The sequence below is a fragment of the Bos javanicus genome, chromosome 18 (genome assembly GCF_032452875.1).
Source record: "Bos javanicus breed banteng chromosome 18, ARS-OSU_banteng_1.0, whole genome shotgun sequence".
Lineage (NCBI taxonomy): Eukaryota > Metazoa > Chordata > Mammalia > Artiodactyla > Bovidae > Bos > Bos javanicus.
Window position 1 is genome coordinate 39314528 of NC_083885.1, and position 19410 is coordinate 39333937.

Here is a 19410-nt window from a genome sequence, read left to right on the forward strand (position 1 = left end):
AAAGCAACACAAAAATCCAAAGCATACAGCAATGCCAGTACTAGGAGTTGATCAAAACTTTGCCTTCCCTGTGGCCATTATTTTGCTCTCTTCCTGGGATTCACTCTCCTGCTGCTTATAAAAGGCTCAGGCACTTACAGATTCATACGATGGGGGAGTTGCTGGAATCTGAGGTGGATGAATATTGGGAAAGGCCTGATAAGTTCCCACTGGCAATCCATTGAAATCCGACTGCAAGAGGAGAAAGGCAACATAAGAGACACTGCCCCATCTGCAATTTTTGAAGTATGTATATGGGAAGAGAGAAATAAATACGTGTGTATACAACTGTTTTCTCACTGTGAATATATTCATATTGAATAATATATATTTAAGATAGTTATTTTAATGTGTATTCAAGAGCCCCCAAAGAAAAAAGTGCCTAAAAGGACATGACAACATGTGATCAGGAAGACCTAGATTTTTAAAGACCTGTAGCCAAAAACTATTTATTCATCAAATTACTAATTGCTTTTATGTCCACAAACAGAGATTACTATCACTTTCTTTGGGGAGGTGGGGGTGCCACACTACATGTGGGATCATAGTTCCCAACCAGGAATTGAACCCACGCCCCCGCAGTGGAAGCATGAGTCTTGACCACTGGACTACCAGGAAAGTCCCCAGACTTTCTTACTAGCAGTGACTTTCATCTTTGTGTTTACAACAGATGTTTTTCTACTTGGTAATGAGTGATGATTATTCAATTTTGGAAAAAGCTACCAGTATACCTACAAGTCCCAGAAAACCTACACAAAGTTTTTTCTAGCACCATCTCTCTAGATTTTCCTGCTTCATTACCTGTAGGTTAACCAAAAGACTTTCTCCAAATCCCAATGCTGTTTTTTTCCACAGTATAATCAATAAACTATACCAAATGTTACCTATAATTCCTGAGTGCGCTCACAGAACCAGCTTGTCATCTATTACATTTTCTAGAGTTTACATCCACAGTTACTTGTATGTATACTTACAGGTCCCTTTGGAAGAGGGTATGAGAAAGGAGTGTTTGGAGATGGCATAGGCATAGGCATAGGCATTGGCACTGTTCCGTCAGGTCCACCAACTGGTGCTGTGAAGCCGCCTCCACCTCCTCTTCCAGGACCCCCTTTCTTCACATCGTCTGTGAATCCAACATCAATAAGATCTGTCTCTACTCCAGGAGGAGCTTCTGCCTAAGAAAAAGAGAGAAACCCATATCATCAGGCCCTGTCACAGACTAGGTTCCCCAGGAAGCTCTGAGATGGGAGACCAGTTTGACCGAAGTTTATTGGAGAGGTCTCTTGGGATAGAGACCTGTGGGATGAAGGAAGCAGGCCTGAGCAAAGTAAGAAGTTGGGCTGCCATGCCTTCACAACAGAAGGCTTGGCTAATTCCCTCAGAGAGTTCTGGAGCTAGGACAGGCCTACAGCACATGTTCCCAACTGGGGCAATGGGGCAGTCTTTAATCCCCTGCAATGACCAGATACAAGCTTCCCCCAGGAAAGACCCTGGGTAAGGAAGCTCTCTTCTAAGAGGGCGACCACTGGAGGGCCACTCAGCTGTGTGAGCCACCAGTCATCAAAGAGATGGAGGAATAAATGCTTCTGTCCTGAAGTGTGTCTGTAACTGGGGCGGGGAGTAGGGGGGAGGGTCATCTGAGCAGCACACCAAAACATCTACTATCCCCCATCAACCGTAACCTCTGAATTACTACTTCCATATTTGCCTTTCACTGTAAGCCTCTTAGGACAGTGGCCTTGTTTATATCTTTTCTGTATTCTCAGCTTTCTGGGGCACATGGCAGGTGCCCGAAAAATGTTTCAAGATCAATTCTGGGTCTTGGGGCTTTTCTTGCTACCCAGTTCCTTGAACTTCACTGAGAAGTAGCAATAATGCCATTTTATATTTGTATCAAAGTCTGTACCTTTTCAAAGTGCTTTTAGTCATTCATCTCTTCTGATCCTTAAACATTCTGTGAGAGAGATGCAGGCTTATTTATTGCTACCCCAAAACCACTAACTGGACAAAGGCTTCAACTCCCACATGCAAACTTGAGTGCAAAGAATATGCTTCTTTTTCAAAGACAGTGATCTAGAGAGACGCATTTTCTTTTGTATTCTAAGGACTCTTAAACTCACCATGACCACAGAGTCGGGCTCATAGGGCACATTGTAGTTCTTGGCAATTTCAATCAGGTATCTCTCCACTAGGATTTTGGGTGGGGCCTCCACACTCAGTTTGTGCATTAGCTGTAAGTGAAAGATCCAGGGTTAACATGCATCTGTATAAACCAGCCTAAGCCTATCCTGTATCACTTTAAAACTTTGTTTCTCTCATTTTACAAGTCAATGGAGAGAAAAGAAGAGTTCCAACCAGTTATTCTTTTCTTCAGTCACAAAGCACAACATGCATGTATGTCTCACACTCTGGTTACTTATGCCCAAAGACTGACACTGTGGCATTCCACGTCTGAATTCACCCATCTTTCTCCCCACCTCACTTCTACCTCCATCAAAAGTGGCACAAAGGACAGGGGACAGAATCAGGAATGACGCAGGATGACAGAGCTTCACAATCAGAGGTGTCGGGCAGGGTTAAGGAGTTGACCGACTGCACTGCCAGCCAGCCATCTCTCCATGAAATGTGCAATCTTAAATGAATGCTGCATTACAGTGATACCCACTAGAAACACTGCAGGCAGTAAAATAACCTGCTCCCACCCCACCCACTGGTCCATGTTTAACAAGTACATTCATTACCCTATCATTCACAGTTCCAATCTGGTTGGTCCGACATAACTTGCCATATTCCTTGCTATACTTGGCACAGAGTTGATCAGCAACCTACAGAGAAAAAGAACAGTAAATAAAAATGGAAACCACTCCTACAAGAGGCTTCAAGCTTTCTCCAATCAACGGCAAACACACTTCTACTCAGGATTTCCAAAAGACTGGACCTGCAAAGCCTTAAAAGGTACATATTAATTCATTTAGTTATTGTTTATTCATCCATCCACTGAACTGCACAGCAGAGACCAGAAATATCTACTGGAACAGGAGAATTAAATGAAAGTCTTCCCCAAGAGAATGATACCTTTGGCTTCCTTCTCGCCCATGCTCTCAAAAATGCAGCTAACTAGCTTGTACCTTCCATGTAGAAGATCGGAAAATTTCTCTCTGAGGAAAATAACCAACCCACGGAAAGGAAACTAGTTCCTGACAGTCTCGAGGCCCTTGAGAAATGGCTTAAATTATCTAACAATGAATTGGTGCCGGAAGTATCATGCTCCCTGATTTCAAGCTATGCTAAAAAAGCACAGTCATCAAAACACTATGTACTGGCACATGCACGTGCGCACACACACAAAGAAAACAAAGAGATCAATGGAACAGAATGGAGAGTTCAAGAATGAACCCATAGTTACATGGGCAATTCATTTACAACAAAGGAGGCAAGAACATGAAAAAGATAGCCTTTTCAATAAACGATACTGGGAAAACTGGACTACTCTCTCAACCCATACACAAATGAATTCAAGATGGATTAAAGACTTAAACATAAGATGTGAAACCATAAAACTTCTAGGAAAAAATATGGGAGTATTTTTTCTGACACTGGTCTTAATAATATTCTTTTGGGTTATGTCTCAGGCACAAGAAACAAAAGCAACAATATACAAATGATACTATATCCTACTAAAAAGCTTTTGTACAGTGAAAGTAACTATCAACAAAATAAAAAGGCTACATCTACTGGTGGGAGAAGGTATTCACAAACAATGTATCTGATAAGGGGTCATTATCCAAAATACACAAAGAACTCATACAACTCAACACCAAAAAACAATCCAATTAGAAAAGTGGCAGATAGACATTTTTCCAAAGACACCTACAGATGGCCAACAGGCACATGAAAAGACGCTCAAAATCACTAATCAAGGAAATGCAAATCAAAACCACAATGAGATATCCCCTTACACCTCTCAGAAGGGCTATCAAAAAAAACAACAATTAAGTGTTGGTGGTGATGTGGAGAAAAAGGAACACTCATACACTGTTGGTGGGAATGTAAATTGGTGTGGCCACTATGGAGATCAGTATGGAGATTCCTCAAAAGATTAAAAATAGAACTAATATCTGATCCAGTAATTCCAATCCTGGGTACTTATCCAAAGTAAATGAAAACACTAATTAGAAAAGACATATCCACACCTATTCTCAATGCAGAATTATTTACAACAGCCAAGATATGGAATCAAACCAAGTGACCATCAATAGATGAATAAAGATGAGGTATATATATGCAATGGAATATTACTCACCCACTTAAAAAAAAAATGAAATCTTGCAATTTGCAACAACATGGATGGACCTGTAGGGTATTATGCTAAGTGAAATAAGTCAGAGAAATACAATATCATATGATCTTCCTTATATGTGAAATTCTAAAAAACAAATGAACAAACAAAACAGAAACAGTTATAGATAAAGTGGTTACAAGAGGGGAGCAGGAAGAGGAAACAGAGGGATTAAGAGATACAAAGTTCCATTTGCAAAACAAATGAGTCATGAGCAGGAAATGTACAGTTTTGAGAATATCAGATCAGATTAGATCAGTCCAGTCGCTCAGTCGTGTCCGACTCTTTGCGACCCCATGAATCGCAGCACACCAGGCCTCCCTGTCCATCACCAACTCCCGGAATTCACTGAGACTCATGTCCATCAAGTCAGTGATGCCATCCAGCCATCTCATCCTCTGTTGTTCCCTCTTCCTCCTGCCCCCAATCCCTCCCAGCATCAGAGTCTTTTCCAATGAGTCAACTCTTCGCATGAGGTGGACAAAGTACTGGAGTTTCAGCTTTAGCATCATTCCTTCCAAAGAAATCCCAGGGCTGATCTCCTTCAGAATGGACTGGCTGGATCTCCTTGCAGTCCAAGGGACTCTCAAGAGTCTTCTCCAACACCACACTTCAAAAGCATCAATTTTTCGGCGCTCAGCCTTCTTCACAGTCCAACTCTCACATCCATACATGACCACAGGAAAAACCATAGCCTTGACTAGATGAACCTTTGTTGGCAAAGTAATGTCTCTGCTTTTGAATATGCTATCTAGGTTGGTCATAACTTTCCTTCCAAGGAGTAAGCGTCTTTTAATTTCATGGCTGCAGTCACCATCTGTAGTGATTTTGGAGCCCAGAAAAATAAAGTCTGACACTGTTTCCACATCTATTTCCCATGAAGTGGTGGGACCGGATGCCATGATCTTCGTTTTCTGAATGTTGAGCTTTAAGCCAACTTTTTCACTCTCCTCTTTCACTTTCATCAACAGGCTTTTCAGTTCCTCTTCACTTTCTGCCATAAGGGTGGTGTCATCTGCATATCTGAGGTTATTGATATTTCTCCCGGCAGTCTTGATTCCAGCTTGTGTTTCTTCCAGTCCAGCGTTTCTCATGATGTACTCTGCATATAAGTTAAATAAACAGGGTGACAATATACAGCCTTGACAAACTCCTTTTCCTACTTGGAACCAGTCTGTTGTTCCATGTCCAGTTCTAACTGTTGCTTCCTGACCTGCATACAAATTTCTCAAGAGGCAGATCAGGTGGTCTGGTATTCCCATCTCTTTCAGAATTTTCCACAGTTTATTGTGATCCACACAGTCAAAGGCTTTGCATAGTCAATAAAGCAGAAACAGATGTTTTTCTGGAACTCTCTTGCTTTTTCCATGATCCAGAGGATGTTGGCAATTTGATCTCTGGTTCCTCTGCCTTTTCTAAAACCAGCTTGAACATCAGGAAGTTCACGGTTCACATATTGCTGAAGCCTGGCTTGGAGAATGTTGAGCATTACTTTACTAGCGTGTGAGATGAGTGTAATTGTGCAGTAGTTTGAGTATTCTTTGGCATTGCCTTTCTTTGGGATTGGAATGAAAATTGACCTTTTCCAGTCCTGTGGCCACTGCTGAGTTTTCCAAATTTGCTGGCATATTGAGTGCAACACTTTCACAGCATCATCTTTCAGGATTTGGAATAGCTCAACTGGAATTCCATCACCTCCACTAGCTTTGTTCGTAGTGATGCTTTCTAAGGCCCACTTGACTTCACATTTCAGGATGTCTGGCTCTAGGTCAGTGATCACACCATTGTGATTATCTGAGTTGTGAAGATCTTTTTTGTACAGTTCTTCTGTGTATTCTTGCCATCTCTTCTTAATATCTTCAATAACTAATCTGTTTGTATGGTGACATATCATAACTGGAATTATCATGATCATTCTGAAATGTATAGAAAAATCACTAAATTGTGTAACAGGAACAACACAGTGCTGTAGGTCAATTACACTTAAAAAAGAAACACACAAACATGCAACAAACTCATAAAAAAAGAGATCAGATTTGTGATTACAGATGAGAAGGGGAAATTGATGAAGGCAGTCAAAAGGTACTACAAACTTTCAGTTGTAAGAAGGCCAACAAATACATGAAAAGATGCTCAACATCACTAATTATTAGAGAAATGCAAATGAAAACTACAGTAAGGTATCACCTTACCATGGTCAGAATAGCCATCATGAAAAAAAAAAAATCCACCAACAATAAATGTTGGAGAGGGTGTGGAGAAAACGGAACCCTCTTACACTGCTGGTGGCAGCGTAAATTAATACAACTACTTATGGAAAACAATATGGAGGGTCCTTAAAGAACTAAAACAGAATTACCCTTTGACCCAGCAATCCCATTACTGAGCATAAACCCAGAGGAAACCATAATTCAAACAGATACATGTACCCAATGTTCACAGCAGTATATTTACAATAGCCAGGACATGGAAGCAACCTAATTGTCCATGAATTTTGGAATGGATAAAGAAGATGTGGTATACAGATAAAATGGAATACCACTCAGCCATAAAACGAATGAAGTTGAGTCATTTGCAGAGATATGGATGGACTTAGAGTGTCATACAGATGAAGTCAGTCAGAAAGAGAAAAACAAATATCATATATTAAGCACATATGTAGAATCTAGAAAAATGGTATTGATGATCTTATTTGCAAAGAAGAACAGACACAGAGGTAGAGAACAAATATATGGCCACCAAGGAGGAAAGGGCAGGGGACGGGAGGAACTGAGACACTGGGATTGATACTCTATACAGAACAGATAACTACAGAGAACATACTGTGCAGCACAGGGAGCTCTACTTAATGCACTGTGGTGACCTGAACAGGAAGGAACTCCAAAGGAGGGGGGCGGGGGCAGGATATATGTAGACATATGGCTGACTCATTTTGCTGTATAGTAGAAACAAACAACATTGTAAAGCAACTATACTCCAATAAAAATTAATTTTAAAATGATAAATAAGGACTAGAGATGCAGTGATAAATATAATTAACACTGCTGTATGTTATACATGAAATTGTTGGGAGTAAATTATAAAGAGTTCACGTTACAAAACTTTTTTTCTATTTCTTTAATTTTGTATCTAGGCTTCAATAGTACATGAACTGAGAACTTTCAGATATATAAGCTGAATTTAGAAAAGGCAGAGGAACCAGAAATCAAACTTTCAACATCTGCTGGATCACAGAAAAAGCAAGAGAATTCCAGAAAAACATCTACTTCTGCTTCATTGACTATATCCAAGCTTTTGACTGTGTGGATCACAACAAACCAGAAAATTCATAAAGAGATGGGAATATCAGACCATCTTACCTGCCTCCTGAGAAACCCATATGCAGGTCAATAAGCCCCATTAGAGCTAAACACGGAACAACGAACTGGTTCAAAATTGGGAAAGGAGTATGTCAAGGGTGTATACTGTCACCCTGCTTGTTTAACTGATATGCAGTGAAATAAGCATATCATGCATTATGCATATCATGCGAAATGCCCAAATGGATGAGATGCTTGATCCTTGGAAGAAAAGCTATGACAAACCTAGACAGCATATTAAAAAGCAGAGACATCACTTTGCTGACAAAGGTCTGTACAGTCAAAGCTATGGTTTTTCCAGTAGTCATGTACAGATGTGACAGCTGGACCATAAAGAAGGCTGAGCACCAAAGAACTGATGCTTTTAAACTGTGGTCCTGCAGAAGACTCTTCAGTCCCTAGGGCAGTAAGGAGATCAAACCAGTCAATTGTAAAGGACATCAGTCCTGAGTATTCACTGGAAAGACTGATGCTGAAGCTTAAGCTCCAATACTTTGGCCACCTGAGGCAAAGAACTGACTCACTGGAAAAGACCCCAATGCTGGGAATGACTGAAGGCAGAAGAAGCGGGTGACAGAGGATGAGATGGTTGGATGGCATCACCGACTCAATAGACGTGAGTTTCAGCAAACTCCAGGAGATATTGAAGGACAGGGAAGCCTGGTGTGCTGCAGTCCACTGGGTCACAGAGTCAGACATGACTAGCGTCTAAACAACAATATGAGATGATGGATGTTTACCAAAATTATTGTGATAATCATTTCATGACATAAGTCAAATCATTATGCTGTACATCTTAAATTTATACAGTGCTGTATTGTCAATTATATCCCATTAAAACTGGAAGGAAAAAAAAAGAAGACAAAAAAATTGGCATCTGGCATTAAGACCCACCTAAGCACACAAGAGGTTCCAATCCATTTTCAGTACCTCAGTCTTTAATAAACAGCCAAACCTTTCAGAAAAGCCTCTACTATAAAAACAGTTTAAATCTAAGAAACAGAAGTAAACAAACATTAGAGAAACAAGAAAAGTTTATGAAAGACTATAATATTCCTAGAGTTAGAAGACAGTGAAGCCATGAAACAACAATAACAAAAAAAAATAGACTATTTAAAAAAATAGATATTCAGAGACTTAAAAAGACTCTTAAATATACAGAGGACAAGGAAATTTTATAAGAGAGGTGGGAGATAAGACTGAGACAATATCCAAGTGAATAACTGGCAAAGACGTAGAAAATAGGTGAAAATGACTGAATTTGTACCTGAGCAGTCAGTACCATATCCATGTTGTGGCAGGTAATTTTTCAGTTAATGTCTGTCTCTTCCGCCAGACTCTAAGCTACAAGAGTAAGGCTGGTGTCACAGTTTACTCACCACTGCACTCTCAGTAGCCATGTAATGCACAACATTGACTCAATAAATATTTCTGGAACAAATGAATGAAACAAAACATCTGTTCCCTTAATATTACTGCAACTTTACTGACTTACAGTTGTTTAAAAACATACTTAAATGACATTACAATAAAAGTAATTTAAGAAAAAACATAGGTTATATGTAACTTTGCCTCTTAGAAAAACTACTGAAGTTTGGAAAACACTGTGCTACTCTATGAACAGTTCCATTCTATGAACCATTTCACAAAGCCTTTTTCAAAGGCAGCATGAGAAGGGTACAAAATAACCTGGCCAAGTAAGCAGAAGTGACATATATAAACCAACGTAACAACAGGAAAAATTACTGCATCACTGAAACTGGTTGTACTCACAATTTTCAGCTCTGCCACTTCTGACTGGAGTCGAGGAGCAGCCCAAATCAATGTAGACACAGATTCAGCCAGACCAGAATCTAACTCCCTAATTAAGGGGGGGGGGGAGGGGAGGGGGAAATCAGTAAAATTTAATATTCTTTCAAACAAACAAAACCCCATCTGTATCACATACTTGATAACCTCCTCTAAGGCGATCTCACAAATCTCACTGAAAGTGAAAAGTGAAAGTGAAGTTGCTCAGTCGTGTCCGACTCATTGCGACCCCATGGATCGTAGCCTACCAGGCTTCTCCATCCATGGGATTTTCCAGGCAAGAATACTGGAGTGGGTTGCCATTGCCTTCTCCAGATCTTCCCAACCCAGGGATTAAACCCGGGTCTCCTGCATTGTAGGCAGAATCTTTACCGTATGAACCACAAATCTCACTGGATCCTCACAATAACTCTAGGCTTATAGACATTTCTGTCATCCAATTTTGGGGGAAAATCTCAAACTAAGAAACCAGCACATGGTCCCAAAGTCAGCAAATGGTTGAGCCAAGGCTCAAATTCAGGCCTCTTGATTTCAGATTCCACATTTTCAATAGTTGTCTACACTGAGATCAGGCCTTCAAGTGAGCAGGAGGAAAAACATCATTGGGTACATGAAGTGGTAGTCCCTGAGTGCTAGCTCCCCACACACAGCAAGAGGCCAGTAACACTCCTTTCTCAAATTCCAGAGGTGATTTGATTTAATCTTCAAATCAAAATACCTTACTTCATTCTAGTTCTACAAAATGAAAAAGATCTAGAGGTCTACTGAATAACACTGTGCCTACAGTTAAATAGTACTGTACTGAGTGCTTAAAAATGTTTAAGAACTGACTTCCCTGGTGGTCCAGTGGTTGAGAATCTACCTGCCAATGCAGGGGATACAGGTTTGATCTCTGGTCCTGGAATATTTCACAAGCCACGGAGCAACCAAGCCCGTGTGCCACAACTACTAAGCACACGAGCTCTCGAGGCCATGCTCGAGAAGCCCCCACAAAGAGAAACCGGAGCACTGCAACTAGAGGGCAGCCCCGCATGCCACAACTAGACAAAGCCCATGCACAGCAACAAAGACCCAAAGCTGCTAAAAATAAATAAAAAAAAAAAAAAAATTTTTTTTAAACAGTTTAAGGCAGATCTTATGTTGTGTTATCAAAAAAAAGGGATACAAGGAAATTTTTGGAGATGACAACTGCTTTTTTAACTTAAGATGACATGTACAGGTATATATATATGCCTATGCCCAAACTCATCAAATTGTATACTTGCACACACTAAATACGTGAATTTTCTTCCGAAATCAACTACACCTTGATGAAGGAAAAAAATGGACAAAACAGCTTACTTCATAGACTGGATGAGGCCAAATCGAGCCAGCAGCAGGTCACAGTACAGTTCCAGGATCTCCATGGCTTCCACAAGGTAGTCTTCTCGAATAATGTGCTCCACTCGGATTCGAGCTCTTTCATCTTTCCCAGCAGCCAGATAGTCAGCAATCTCTTTCCTTGCTTTCTGGGCCAATTCCGCTAAAGCACAAATCCCATTCCAGTCACACAGCAGTAGTACATGGGCCCTGGCCTGCAGGCAGACATCCACCCCAAAAGAAAAAAGTCGGTGTTTCTACTATATCCTAGCTCACTCTTCCTTAGCAAACTTAGTCTCATCTCATCTATTCTAGAATTTATAGAATAGAATAGAATAGTGTTTGTGTAGTCATTTATCTATTCCATAGAAAGAGTATGTCCCTTTCCCTGTTACAAAGTGACTCAGTCTAACTAGTCACAAAAGACAGCAGAAATGTACCCAAAACTTAGAGGATATGGGATCCCTAAGACTTCAGACTGCTAGCCTGAAAGAGCCAATAATAGGGTGCTAGGACTCAACGATGTATTCTAGAAAAAAAAATGTAAGGCAAGCATGCACTACTCACTTTTTTTTTTCTCCAACAGTTTAAGACGGTTTATGACTAATCTCAAATTGACTCGTAAACGCTCAGCTTTAAATCCAGAGCCCAGCATGCTGTGTTGTTCCTCCTGGGAAAAGATAAGAAGCATGGTGATTACTTTCAAGTCAAAATTAGTTCAGGAATTAAGACCAGTAAGATAGTGAATTATTTCACATTATAAACCAGAGTAATTTTTAAATTCAGATAAATAACATCATGTGACTCACATTTTTTAAAGGTCATTTGGCTGTTGTGTGGAGAATTGATTGGGGGAGGATAATAATGGAAGTAAGAGGACCAAGGACAAGGCTATTAGAGCAGTCCAAACAAAAGATGAAAGCAGCTTAGGATGGGATAGTCAGCAGTAATGGTAGAAGTGATTGCACTGAGATGTTTTGAACACAGAGATGAAAGAACTTGGTGATGGATGAAATGAGTATCTAATCTATGTACTGGCATAGGAGTAAGGTGATAAAAAAACAAGCAGGAAGGCCTCCTGCTGCTGCTAAGTCGCTTCAGTCGTGTCCAACTCTGCAACCCCAGAGACGGCAGCCCACCAGGCTTCCCTGTCCCTGGGATTCTTCAGGCAAGAACACTGGAGTGGGTTGCCATTTCCTTCTCCAATCAATGCATGAAAGTGAAAAGTGAAAGTGAACTTGCTCAGTCGTGTCCGACTCCTAGCGACCCCATGGACTGCAGCCTACCAGGCTCCTCTGCCCATGGGATTTTCCAGGCAAGTACTGGAGTGGGGTGCCACTGCCTTCTCCAGGAAGGCCTCCTACTCTCCCATAAAACACAAAGGTAGTGATAAGAAGAGATTATCAAATTTATATCCAAATTCAAAAATATTACCACCTTAAGTCCTCAAATCCTCCTAAGTCTTAACCTTTAGAAAAAGCTACAGCCAAAGATCACAGAAATATCATTAATATCGACTCACGAAGAAATATACAAAGGGGTAAAAAGCTAAAAAAAAAAAAAAAAACCTTTATGTATTAATATAAAATTCAACAACAAGGATAAACAATAGGATCCTATTGTGTAGCACAAAGAACTAAATTCAGTATCCTATGATAAACCATAATGGAAAAGAATTTTTAAAAAAGAAAGTATCTATATGTACAAGAATCACATTGCTGTACAGCAGAAATTGACACTGTAAATCAACTATACTTCAGTTAAAATTAAGAACAAAAACCAAAATAAAATAAATTCGACAACAGAAGGCTATTATTTACCAAGACTTTTGCTGAACAGATGATTTACAGTCAACAAAACCACTCCTGTATCACCCATAAGACTTTAGGGTATAACACTGTGCATTGACCACTATGCATTCTCTATCAGCACTATTTCTTCTATTAATTAGGGACACATGAACTTCAAAACGTAACATCCAAACAAAAAGTGAAGAGCAAAAGTGTTAGTCACTCGGTCCAGACCAACTCTGTGACCCTTTGGACTGTACCCCACCAGACTAATCAGTCCATGGGATTCTCTAGACAAGAATACTGGAGTCGGTTGCCAAGCCCTACACTAGAGCATCTTCCTGACTTAGGAATCGAACCCGCATCTCCTGTGTCTGCTGCATTGGCAGGCAGGTTCTTTACCCACTGAGCCATCAGTCAATCCCAACATCCAAACAAATGTTAGGTCTAACACCGTAGGAGGGGTGCAATCAAAATAAAATAAAATCCCATAGCCACCAGGTGGGTGACCCACAGACTGCAGAACAATAATACCAAAGAAGTTCTGAGCCCCACATCATGCTTCCCAGCCTGGAGAATTCCCAGGGAATCTGGCATTGAGGGCCAGTGCGATTTGATTATAGGACTTCCAAAGGACTGGGGGAAACAGAGACTCCAGTCTTGGAGGACACAAACAGAATTTTGCACACAGCAAGACCCAGAGGAGAGGGGCAGTGACCACACAGGAGACTGAACCAAAACTAACTGCTAGTGGAGGAGGGCCTCCTGTGGAGATGTGGGTCAGCAGGGGCTGACCACAGGGATAGGGGCACGGGGAGGTCCCCCTTGGTGTAAACCCTTTCATAGCTAAAGAGATAGGAATAATAGACCAGCTTACCTGCCTCCTAAGAAACCTGTATCCAGGTCAAGAAGTTACTGTTAGAATCAGACATGGAACAATGGACTGGTTCCAAACTGGGAAAGGAATACATCAAGGCTGTATATTGTCACTAGGCTTATTTAACTCATATGCAGAGTACATCACGCGAAATGCCGGAATAAACATCAATAACCTCAGAGACGCAGATGACACCACCCTTATGGCAGAAAGCGAAGAGGAATTAAAGAACCTCCTGATGAAGGTCAAAGAGGAGAGTGAAAAAGCCGGCTTAAAACTCAACATTCAAAAAACAAAGATCGTGGCATCCGGTCCCATCACTTCATGGCAAAAAGATGTGGAAACAATGGAAACAGTGACAGACTATTTCTCTATTTTCTTGGGCTCCAAAATCACTGTAGACAGTGACTGAAGCCATGAAATTAAAAGACACTTGCTCCTTGGAAGAAAAGCTATGACAAATCTAGACAGCCTATTAAAAAGCACAGACATTACTCTGCCGACAAAGATCTGTCTAGTCAAAGCTACAGTTGGACTATAAAGAAAACTGAGTGTCGAAGAATTGATGCTCTGGAACTGTAGTGTTGAAGAAGACTCTTGAGAGTCCTTTGGACAGCAAGAACTTCAAACCAGTCAATCCTAAAGGAAATCACTCCTGAATATTCATTGGAAGGACTGATGCTGAAACTGAAGTTCCAATACTTTGGTCACCTGATGCGAAGAGCCTCCTCTTTGGACGCTGATGCTAGGAAAGATTAAAGGCAGAAGGGGATGACAGAGGACGAGATGGTTGGATGGCATCACCGGCTCAATGCACATGAGTTTGAACAAGCTCTGGGAGATGGTGAAGGACAGGGAAGCCTGGCGTGCTGCAGTCCAGGAAGTCGCAAAGAGTTGGACAACAACAACTGAACAATGACAGAACCCATTGACCTGCAGGCCAAACAACTACAAAGGAGGGAAGGAACCATACCCATCAGCAGATAATTGGATTAAAGCTTTATTGGGCAAGACCTACTTTTCCCATAGCCAGTCCCGCCCTCTTGAAGCCTCATCAATCAGAGGGCAGATAGAATAAGCACAGTATCCCCTCTCCTGCCTCCTCCCCCTTCTTCTTTCAACCTGGCTTCCTTTCCTCCCTTTGAAATCTTTGATGTTAGTACTTGGATCTGAAGTTCTGTGTCTCTACAGGAGAGACTGTATTCTTGTATTTAAGGGCTTCCCTGGTGGCGCAGAGGTTAAAGCGTCTGCCTGCAATATGGGAGACCTGGGTTCGATCCCTGGGTCGGGAAGATCCCCTGGAGAAGGAAATGGCAACCCACTCCAGTATCCTTGCCTGGAGAATCCCATGGACGGAGGAGCTTGGTGGTCTACAGTCCACAGGTCACAAAGAGTCGGACACGACTGAGTGACTTCACTTTCACTTTCACAGTGGCTAAAACAAAAACTATATTACAGAATGTTAATCACGATGAAAAAGCAGAAAGGTATATCCCAGATGAAGGGACAAGATAAAATCCCAGAAAAACCACGAAATGAAGTGGAGATAGGCAAACCTTCCAGAAAAAGAATTCAGAATAATGACAGTGAAGATGATCCAGGATCTTGGGAAAAGAATAAAGGCAAAGACTGAGAAGATGTAAGAAATATTTACCAAAGATGTACAAGAACTAAAGAACAAACAGATGAATAATACACTAGAAGGAATCAACAGCAGAATAACTGAGTTGGAAGAACGGATAAATGACCTGGAGGACAGAATGATGGAAATCACTGCCATAGAACAATACAGAAAAAAGAATGAAAAGAAATGAAGACAGCCTAAGAGGCCTCTGGGACAACGTTAAACACACCAGCATTCGCATTAAACAGGTCCCAGAAGGACATGAGAGGGAGAAAGGACCTGAGAAAATATTAGGAGAGATAACAGCTGAAAATTTCCTGAACATGGGAAAGGAAATAGTCAAGTCCAAGAAACACAGAGAGTCCCAGGAAGGATAAACCTAACGAACACACCAAGACACACAGTATTCAAACTGACAAAAATTAAAGACAGAGATAAAATATTAAAAGCAACAAGGGAAAAATGACAAATAACATACAAGGGAATTCCCTTCAGGCTATCAAGTTGATTTCTCAACAAACTCTACAAACCAGAGGGAATTAGATGATATATTTAAAGTGATGAAAGGGAAAAAAGCTACAACCAAGAATACTCTACCCAGCAAGACTCTCCGTATTTGATGGAGAATTCAAAAGCTTTCCAGACAGCAAAAGTTAAGAGAATCCAGCACCACTAGCTTTACAACATATGTTAAAGGAACTTCTCTAGGCAGGAAACACAAGAGAAGGAAAAGACCTACAGAAAATAAACCCAAAACAATTAAGAAATAAGACCATGTATATTGATAATCACTTTAAATGTAGATAATCACCTTAAATGTAAATAGATTAAATGCATCAACCAAAAGACAGAGGCTGACTGGGTGAATGAAAACATGTGCATGTATGCACTTCACTTACCACACACATCACTCTGCCTGATCCCCCCCAAAATTGTATGTAATTATTTTATATTGTTAAGACAAACAAAGGTTTGTCTAGTCAAGGCTATGGTTTTTCCTGTGGTCATGTATGGATGTGAGAGTTGGACTGTGAAGAAGGCTGAGCGCCGAAAAATTGATGCTTTTGAACTGTGGTGTTGGAGAAGACTCTTGAGAGTCCCTTGGACTGCAAGGAGATCCAACCAGTCCATCCTGAAGGAGATCAGCCCTGGGATTTCTTTGGAAGGAATGATACTAAAGCTGAAACTCCAGTACTTTGGCCACCTCATGAGAAGAGTTGACTCATTGGAAAAGACTCTGATGCTAGGAGGGATTGGGGGCAGGAGGAAAAGGGGACGACAGAGGATGAGATGGCTGGATGGCATCACTGACTCGATGGACATGAGTCTCAGTGAATTCTGGGAGTTGGTGATGGACAGGGAGGCCTGGTGTGCTGCGATTCATGGGGTCGCAAAGAGTCGGACACGACTGAGTGACTGATCTGATCTGATTTTATATTGTTAAAGTTAATCATGTTCCCATTATGGCTTGCAATTGTAATTATCTTTTATTTTTTGTCTGGCTATTGATTGTGAAAACTGATAAACACCTTTTACTATTGTGATTATGTAACTATTACTCACTTAATACTATTTTATCAAGATTGGTGAACAGAAAAATAATACATCACCAAAACTAGGATCTAACAGAAAAATCTGTAATCACTTTTTAAAATCCAGATACGTATCAAAATTATCTTGAAATTTTTGAAAAATACAAATGCTCAGGTATTGCTTTTTTTCTTCAGAGCTCCAGATATGTTTCTAATGAGCAGTTATGTTTTAAAACAACTGGTATATGATTATCTTTTATCGAGTTTGTTTCACTTTTTCTACTTCATATTCAGTGCTTCCATTTCATTTAGTTTATGTTCTCCAATTTCTCCATCTCTTTTTTTTGATGTTCTTTCTCAAGCCTTTATCAAGTGAAGCTTGATAAGAAAGCTTTACCAAAGACCTACAAGCACTAAAGAACAGAGATGAATAGAAAAGCTTTCGTATACATATACATATGTATAATATATATATTAGATAGAATACTTATGAATTTTTGCCTAACTAAAAATTACGATGTTCTGATTCTACCTGTTTGAGTTAGCAGGAATAGAATGCTAGATTTTTAATTTTAAAAGTTATGCTATGCAAAAAGCAACAAAGGTTTACTGTACAGCATAGGGAACTATAGTCAATATCTTATAAAATCCTATTATGGAAAACAATTTCAAATATAATATATGTGTATTTGTATAACCAAATCACCTTGCTGTGTACCTGAAACATTGTGTACCTGAAACAACTATACTTCAATAAATATACATCTTTAAAGATGGGGGGGAAAAAGCTAGGTCTAACAAAGTAACCAAAGGACAAATCAAAAAAGATACCCAATGTAAGGACGAACATTAGGAATAGTATGTCCGCCTGTATATAAACCAATACCCACTATCTTCCTTTTGTGAAACTGCCCTTCAGAATCCTTCATCCTTCACTGAATTCAAGCTCTAGTTTACAATGGTAAATATCTGGGATCCATTATACTAAATTATGTTCAATCCATTTAACAAATATTACTGATTATGACAGACAATGGCTAGATGCTGGAGATTAAAACAAACAAACAAAAAAATCCTTGTGATCAGAGAACCTTACATTCTACCGGAAAAAACAGCTAAGAAAATCTGGCAACTACAATACTATTTGCTAAGAACTTTACCTCTAGAGGAGTTGTCAACTGAAAATGATTTTGCCCACAGTCATTTGGCAATGAATGAAGACTTTTGGGTTGTTATGATTGGAGAAGATGCTATTAGCATATACAGTAGGCATCTAGAGATGCTAACATCCTACAATGAACAGGACCATGCCTCTGCCCCAGACAAAAAAAAAAAAAATCTAGCCCAAAATGTCAAGTGTCACGATTAAGAAACCCACTCTACAGAAAAGACATGTAACCTACTCAGGGATGTTAAAGAATTCTTTCTAGGGAGAAGGAAAAGCCTAAGCCAAGTCCTGAAGGACAAACAAAATTCATAAAGTAAAAACACGGTGTGACTGTCTCAGGCAGAGGGAGTGATGCATCTAAAATCCAGGTACCAGAGAGAACAAGAAGTTTTATGAGAAACAAAAGTTCAGTACAGTTGAAGTATGACATTAATTACAGTTTATGCCACCTGCCTCATAATCCTAAACTGAAAACATCAATTCAAAACTTAGAAGATGTCAGGTGCTGCCTAGATCAATACGGTATCCTTGTTCTGAAGGCATTCATAACCAGATAGATGGGAAGCAGAAAGACAGGCAGAAAAAAAGTAACTAGGGCTGTCATTTACTCTACCAGGGACTTGCCCAAGATCAGCCAGCAACTAAGTGGTTAAGAGTTCAGAATAGAATCTAAGTGCATCTGAATTCAAAATCTAAATAAACAATTGTGATAGGTATAGAAGATAGTTACACAAGTAGTTGTAGAAGTCCCAGTAGGGGACTATAAATAGAGAAGGAAACTTAGGAACCTTTGGGAGGCCACTGTAAGTTAAAAAAAGCTATTGGAACAGTGTTCAATGAAGCAGGCTTGTTTAATTATAAAACCATAAACAAAACCACAAGATATGCCCCAGGCCATTGTTGTTCAGTTACTCAGTCGTGTCTGACTGTTTGCGACCCCATGGACTGCAGCACGCCAGGCTTCCCTGTCCTTCACCATCTCCAGGAGCTTTCTCAAACTCATGTCCATTGAGTTAGTGACGCCATCCAACCACCTCTTCCTCTGTTATCCCCTTCTCCTCCTGCCTTCAACCTTTCCCAGCATCAGGGTCTCTTCTAATAAGCTGGCTCTTTGCATCAGGTGGCCAAACTATTAGAGCTGCAGCATCAGTCCTTCCAATAAATATTCAGGGTTGACTGCCTTTAGGACTGACTGATTTGCTCGCCCTGCTGTCCAAGGGACTCTCAAGTCTTCTCCAACACCATAGTTCGAAAGCATCAATTCTTCAGTGAAGATGACGACATAAGAAGTAGACAGCTGATCCAAGATCTGGATCTGATTCATACAATTTTTCATTACGTTTTCTTCCTGGTTTTTGGACTCTTACACATGAACCAAATGTCTCTGTATCATGGGCATGATCTTACGCAAATTTTATAAATCAATCATACTGTTGGGTTGTGGTCAATTACCTATATCCAGTTTACCTTGGTGGGTTTCTCCCCTCCAAGGCTTTGACTGGCTAGCTCTTAAA

The 19410-nt window shown here is 40.3% G+C and overlaps 1 protein-coding gene across 6 annotated transcripts in view; it reads right to left on the reverse strand.

Annotated features, from left to right (window-relative positions):
* The window catches only part of IST1 (IST1 factor associated with ESCRT-III), a 39217-nt gene that overhangs the window by 3615 nt on the left and 16192 nt on the right, over positions 1-19410 (reverse strand). For 2 of the 6 annotated variants that reach the window (XM_061387783.1, XM_061387789.1), the window contains exons 2-8: positions 11473-11575; positions 10888-11068; positions 9511-9598; positions 2781-2864; positions 2160-2270; positions 1014-1214; positions 139-231 (exon numbers count right to left, since the gene is read on the reverse strand). In XM_061387783.1, coding sequence (XP_061243767.1) covers positions 139-231; positions 1014-1214; positions 2160-2270; positions 2781-2864; positions 9511-9598; positions 10888-11068; positions 11473-11560 — 846 coding nt within the window. In that variant the 5' untranslated portion in view covers positions 11561-11575. The other 4 variants (XM_061387787.1, XM_061387788.1, XM_061387786.1 and 1 more) reach the window with 4 other exon arrangements.